The sequence below is a fragment of the Salvelinus sp. IW2-2015 genome, unplaced genomic scaffold (assembly GCF_002910315.2).
Source record: "Salvelinus sp. IW2-2015 unplaced genomic scaffold, ASM291031v2 Un_scaffold3677, whole genome shotgun sequence".
NCBI classification, from domain to species: domain Eukaryota; kingdom Metazoa; phylum Chordata; class Actinopteri; order Salmoniformes; family Salmonidae; genus Salvelinus; species Salvelinus sp. IW2-2015.
The window spans coordinates 1-7,057 of record NW_019944954.1 but is presented as its reverse complement, the minus strand read 5'-3'; the positions used below and the strand labels follow the sequence as shown (position 1 = coordinate 7,057).

The 7,057-nt window shown below is 43.7% G+C and overlaps 1 protein-coding gene across 1 annotated transcript; it reads right to left on the bottom strand.

Moving 5' to 3' along the window:
* Window positions 1-2,919: 2,919 nt before the first annotated feature.
* ly6pge (lymphocyte antigen 6 family member pge) lies at window positions 2,920-6,441 on the bottom strand (the record flags this gene model as incomplete). Its single annotated transcript, XM_070441258.1, has 2 exons — window positions 2,920-3,424; window positions 6,325-6,441. Coding segments are annotated over 2 exons (314 nt in total), but the record flags the coding sequence as incomplete, so codon positions are not given.
* Window positions 6,442-7,057: the final 616 nt, after the last annotated feature.

Genomic DNA, 7,057 nt, shown 5'->3' with positions numbered 1-7,057 from the left:
AGGAGTGGGTACCTATTGTCTAATCACAATGAGTGGTAACTTATATGGTTTCTATCACGCGAGATTGGTCTCTACTATGGTTTATCACGGAGAAGTGGTCATCTCATATTGGTTCTATCACGAGGAGTGGATCAGATCACTATCAATATAGAGACTGTACTACTTAGGTCATCACGGAGTGGTCATCTCTATTGGTTACAGGAGGTGCTTCATCTAGAGGAGTGTATCACTGTTATCACGAGGATGGCATCCTATATAATAACGGCTTCTATCACGAGGAGGTGGTCATCTCTAGTTGTTCTATCACGCGAGGAAGTGGAACACAACAGAATACACATAGAGTTACAAATATACAGTAGGAGTAAGAGAATCGTCTCGTTCTTTTACCTAATCGAGTTGTCCTTTTTTTTGTCTGGTTTCAGCTAACAACAGACATGTTGAATGTCTCTTCTGATGAAGAAGATTATTGCTACTAAAGATGCAAGATTTGTGCACTGGTCTCTGATCGTTTAAGAGATCATCTGCTATTTTAGTTGAAGCTTTTACGCAAATGTCAATGGTGACAGATGCTGGTTGGATTATTTTCGTAGAATCACAAATGTTGTTGTCCAGCGTTGATTCCACATCAAAATAGGATGACCAAATGACCAGTTGAACAATGTTTATGCAACCAGCGTTAGTCCCATGGGGGTAGGTGAAGAGTTCCTTCTCTATTCATTATCTGCTCCTTCCCTCACCTTATCTCTCCTTCCCATATCTCTGTCTTCCTCTCACCTATACACATAATCTATCTCTAAACCTTTCTACAACTAACGTTCTCCCTTCACACTTAATCTCTCCTTCCATCAAAATTATCTCTCCTTCCTTCAACAAGCAAACTGAATCGCTTTCTCCGTCCTAGCCTTATCTCTACTCCTTCTATCTCGGTACCACTTATCACTCCTTCCCTCAGCGCTATACCTCCTTCTATCTTTCCTTACAACAACCTACTCTACCGTACTTATCTCCTTCCTACCTGTATCATCTTCCCAACTTATTCTCCTCCCTCAACAACCTTATCCTCTCTTTCCTCTCACCGTAACTCTCCTTCCCTCACACCCTATACTCCTACTACTTTCGTCACTGAACCTATAATCTATATCTCTCCTTACCTCACCTAATGATCATCTCGTTCCCTCACCCTATTTATTTCCTTTCCCTCCGTTCTCCCCACTCCGACTACTCTCATCGCTCCAACTAATCATATCTCTCTTGCCTGCACCGTATCTCTGCCTTCCCTCAACTCTAACTCATCCATCGCATCACCAACCCTAATATCCCATCCGATCCCTTCAGATCTCTCTATCACAACTCTTCACCCTTAGTCTCTCCTTCCTCAGCCTCTTTATCCCTATCCGCCCTATGGATTTTCTCCTTCCCTACTCTTCTCCTTCCTCACCTACTCTCTCCTTCCCTCACAACCCTAACTCTTCCACCTCACTCGTTATTCTTCCTCCGTCTCCCTCACTTCATCACTTTCTCCTCTTCGCTCACACGCCCTAATTATCTCTCCTTCCCTACCTTATCTTCTCTCACCTTGTCTCGCAAAGATGTTATTATTGTCTCTTTTCTTTCTATACTGAACAAAACAAGTAATACACACCTGACAGGTGTGACATATAAGAAACATTTAAAAAGAACATGATATTACACACACGGTGTACGACTAGTGCTGGGGGACAATAAAAGGCCGACTCTAAAACATGTTCAAAAGATATCCCTCTCGAACTGTACCTATAAGCACACCTGCATCCCTATTCCCATATTGATAAATAGTATTGTATAAGTCTGCCTACTTGTTCACCAATTGTCTGTCGATTATTGTTAAAGTCGTTGTCGTGTGCAGTACCGTCCTTGTTGTTTTGCATTGTGGATGATTACGGGTCCTGAAATGTTTTCCGCAGACCACATGAAACCACCAGCCCAAGACTCTGACTCCGGCTTCTTCACCTGCGGGATCAAGACCAGCCAACGGCAGCTGATGAACTGTCGGTATTCGTCTGTAATAAAGCCCTTTTTGGGGGGGAAACAAATTCTTATTGGGCAGGGGTCAAAAGTGGGAAGAAGCCTAAATCAAAGTGGGTGGGCCCTAATCCATAGATTTAAATAAATCTAATGTACAATTAGATGATTCCCTTACATCAGTAAATCTTTAAGAGAAACTTGAACATAACTAAATTAAGATAAATTCAGTCTGAACCTCTCTAAACATCATCTAGAGATTAGGTGATAGTGTGTCGCTGTTGTTTGAGGAATAAAATAAAAAAAAATTGGATGGTGGGAAAGGTTTGGGTTAGAGTGAAGGATTGTGAAGGAGGATTAAGCTGAGAGAAGGATGGGACAAGGATGTCTGCATGGTCTTTGAGGAGCTTAGGTGGAGGCTAGAGAAGGATGGACAAGGATGTCTGCACATGTCTTGAGGAGACTTGTAGGTGGAGCTAGAGAAGGATGGACAAGGATGTCTGCTGTGAGGAGCTGTAGGTGGAGGTAGAGAAGGATGGACAGGATGTCTGCATGTCTGAGGAGCTGTAGGTGGAGCTAGAGAAGGATGGGACAAGGATGTCTGCTATGTCTTGAGAGACTGTAGGTGGAGGTCGAGAAGGTGGGACCAGGATGTCTGATGTCTTGAGGAGCTGATAGGTGGAGGCTAGAGAAGGATGGGACAAGGATGTCTGCATGTCTTGAGGAGCTGTAGGTGAAGGCTAGAGAAGGTGTTGCTGAAGCATATGGGCTTCCTATAAGGCTGGGAACTTTGGATGGTGAGGAGTTAGATTACATAGTTGGCCATACTTAGATTGGGAGTGGCAGGTACAGCAGGTATGGGTAGTTAGTTGGCATGACTGGGTTTAGGTTAGGTTGGTTTGGGTTGGGTTTGTTCTGGGTTTGTTCTGAGTTGGGTTTGTTCTGGGTTGGGTTTGTTCTGGGTTGGGTTTGTTCTGGGTTGGTTTGTTCTGGGTTGGGTTTGTTCTGGTTTAGGGTTGTTCTGGGTTGGTTATATGGTGATATCAATGGTTATTTTAGTGTGTGTTACTTTAGATACTTTAGATAGGCAGAGTTAGATGGCGTAGTCGGCCAGAGTGGGGATGGTAGCTGAGGCTTGGAGAGTTGGGGTTTGAGTCGGGTAGAGTAGGGTAGGGAAGGGAGGTAGGTGGGGTAGTTGGCATGGCTGTTGGTTTGTGGTTATATGTTTAGTTTGAGATCCAGTGGAGGAGCAAGGGAAGGAGGAGCAACAGGTAGCTGAGACTTCCTTCCAGCTTGGATACGTTTCCTGTCACGTTGCAGTCATCAGAGAAACAGCAGTGAACTCTGACCCCTGGTGACCGGTAACCCTGACTGTTGGCCTGGCTACAGAAAGACTTGTAGGAGCAGGACTTCATCACTCCGCCTGAGAGAGAGAGAATGAGACAGAGTGAAAGAGATAGAGAGAGACAGAAAGAGAGAGAGAGAAAAAGAGACAGAGAGAAAGAGAGAGAGAAACAGAGAGAGAGAGAGAATGAGAAAGAGATACAGAGAGAGAGAAACAGAGAGAGAGAGAGAGAGAGAGAATGAGAAAGAGATACAGAGAGAGAGAGAGAATGAGAAAGAGATACAGAGAGAGAGACAGAAAGAGAAAGAGATACAAAGAGAGAGAGAAACAGAGAGAGACAGAAGGAGAGATATTGACAGAGAAAAAAGAGAGAGAGCGAGAGCGAGACAAAGTATGAATGAATAGGGAGCAGGGGCGAGAGAGTGCAGAGGGAGAAGAGAGAGAAACATTGAAATGCCTTTGTTAATACACAGGGTAACATTTTACATAATGCCTGCAGGTATTTCAATTTGTATTCATTAGGGATCCCCATTAGCTGCTGGCCAGAAGTGAAATGAAAAGAGACCGGAAAAGTGTATTCACCCCCTTTGCTATGAAGCCCCTAAATAAGATCTGGTGCAACCAATTACCTTCAGAAGTCACATAATTAGTAAAAACTAACGTCCACCTGTGTGCAATCTAAGTGTCACATGACCTGTCACATGATCTCAGTATATATACACCTGTTCTGAAAGGCCCCAGAGTCTGCAACACCACCAAGCATGCGGCACCATGAAGACCAAGGAGCTCTCCAAACAGGTCAGGGATAAAGTTGTAGAGAAGTACAGATCAGGGTTGGGTTATTAAAAAAATATATGAAGCTTTGAACATCCCACAAAGCACCATTAAATCCATTATTAAAAAATGGAAAGAATATGGCACCACAGCAAACCTGCCAAGAGAGGGCCGATACCAAAACTCACGGACCAGGCAAGGAGGGCATTAATCAGAGGCAACAAAGAGACCAAAGATAACCCTGAAGGAGCTGCAAAGCTCCACAGCGGAGATTGGAGTATCTGTCCATAGGACCCCTTTAAACCGTACACTCCATAGAGCTGGGCTTTATGGAAGAGTGGCCAGAAAAAAAGCCATTGCTTAAAGAAAAAAATAAGCAAACATGTTTGGTGTTCGCCAAAAGTCATGTGGGAGACTCCCCAAACAAATAGAAGAAGATACTCTGGTCAGATGAGACTAAAATGTAGCTTTTTCGCCATCGAGGAAAACGCTARSTCTGGCGCAAACCCAACACCTCTCATCACCCTGAGAACACCATCCCCACATTGAAGCATGGTGGTAGCAGCATCATGCTGTGGGGATGTTTTTCTTTGGCAGGGACTGGGAAACTGGTCAGAATTGAAGGAATAATGGATGGCGCTAAATAGAGGGAAATTCTTGAGGGAAACCTGTTTGTCTTCCAGAGATTTGAGACTGGGATGGAGGTTCACCTTCCAGCAGGACAAGGACCCTAAGCATACTGCTAAAGCAACACTTGAGTGGTTTAAGGAGAAACATTTAAATGTCTTGGAATGACCTAGTCAAAGACCAGACCTCAATCCAATTGAGAATCTGTGGTATGACTTAAAGATTGCTGTACACCAGCGGAACCCATCCAACTTGAAGGAGCTGCAGCAGCTTTGCCTTGAAGAATGGGCAAAAATCCAAGTGGCTAGATGTGCCAAGCTTATAGAGACACACCCCAAGAGACTTGCAGCTGTAATTGCTGCAAAAGGTGTCTCTACAAAGTATTGACTTTGGGGGGGTGAATAGTTATGCACGCTCAAGTTTTCTGTTTTTTTGTCTTATTTCTTGTTTTTTTCACAATAAAAAAGATGTTGCATCTTCAAAGTGGTAGGCATGTTGTGTAAATCAAATGATACAAACACCCCAAAAAATCTATTTTAATTCCAGGTTGTAAGGAAACAAAATAGGAAAAATGCCAAGTGGGGTGAATACTTTCACAAGCAACTGTATGGACAGATCTGGGACCAGACCAGAGACACACGGATCATGGGACCAGACCGGAGAGACACAGATCTGGACCAGAACCAGAGACACACAGATCTAGGACCAGACCAGACATACACAGATCTGGGACCAGACCAGACCACACACAGATCTAGGACAAGACCAGAGACACACAGATCTGGACCAGAACGGAGACCACGGATCTGGACCAGACCAGAGACACACAGATCTGGGACCAGAACGAGAGACACGATCTGGACCAGACCAGAGACACACAGATCTGGGACCAGACCAGAGACACACAGATCTGGGACCAGACCAGAGACACACAGATCTGGGACCAGACCAGAGACACACAGATCTGGGACCAGACCGGAGACACACAGATCTGGGACCAGACCAGAGACACACAGATCGGGGACCAGACCAGAGACACACAGATCTGGACCAAGTTTGATTTCATCATTTCTGAACTAGGTTTGCAAAATTCATAAAACTTTCCCCAAATTCCCAAGTTTTCCAGAGATCCAGTTTCTCATACAGTATTCTGAATTTCCTGCTCATTCTTTCCTGATTCCAGGAATCTTTCAACCTGGATTTCTGTGGAAACTGGATATTTCGGGACAGATACCAAAATGTTGCAACGACATCAACAAACATATAATCATCCTAATTAAGACCCTGAATGTAAGTCTCTGTTATCTCTTCATGTCCCCGCTGGGATTTCCCCCAACTCCCTGCTGTGCCTGGGCTGGGGGTCCAGACAGAACAGTCTGTCATGTCCTCAGACACACTCAGGACACAAGCATGCGCACTAACACAAACACACACACACACACACACACACGCACACACACACACACACGTAACATGCAGGATATGAACCCATTACATTTCACCCATGTAAACTACAAAACGGGTCATGGTTTGCAGGGTACAAGAGTTGTAGATTACACACTCACTGTTTAACTCACTTCCATGTCCTCGTACTACAGCGCAGGCGTCAGAGTAGCTTGGACAGGTTTTTGAGCCCTGACGATTACAGTCTTCATCACTAGAACCCATGCAGGTATAGCATTGTAGAGCTTCACCTGGAGAAAGAAGACGGAGAACATTAGAAGAGGAAGAGAGAGGAAGAGAATGAAAGCATTAGAAAGAGGCTGGGAGAGAGATAAGAGAGAGGAGAGAAAAGAGAGAGATGAGATATGAGAGAGAGAGATGAGAGAGAGAGAGATGAGAGAGATATGAGAGAGAGAGATATACGAGAGAGAGCGATATGAGAGAGAGAGAGAGATATGAAAGAGAGAGATAGATATGAAAGAGAGAGAGAGAGAGAATGAGAGAGAGAGAGATAGATATGAAAGAAAGAGAGAGAAAGAGAAAGAGAGAGAGATGAGAGAGAGAGATGCGCGATATTATTATTATTATTGTTGTTTATCATTCCAATATGGTATGGGTGGTAATGGTAATGATAGCAGTTTAATGGTGGTGGTAGTAGTAGTAGTGGTAATGATGATGYTAGTTGTAGTACTGATATAATGGATATAATGGTGAAGATGACCGTTATTTAGTTAGTTATAGTTTCATTTTCCATATTATGATTTACTATCATTCAATATTATTATTTGTTATCGTTTATAATTTTATTACAATGTATATTGTATACATTGTTGCTTTGGCAATATTGACACATGTTTTTCATGCAAA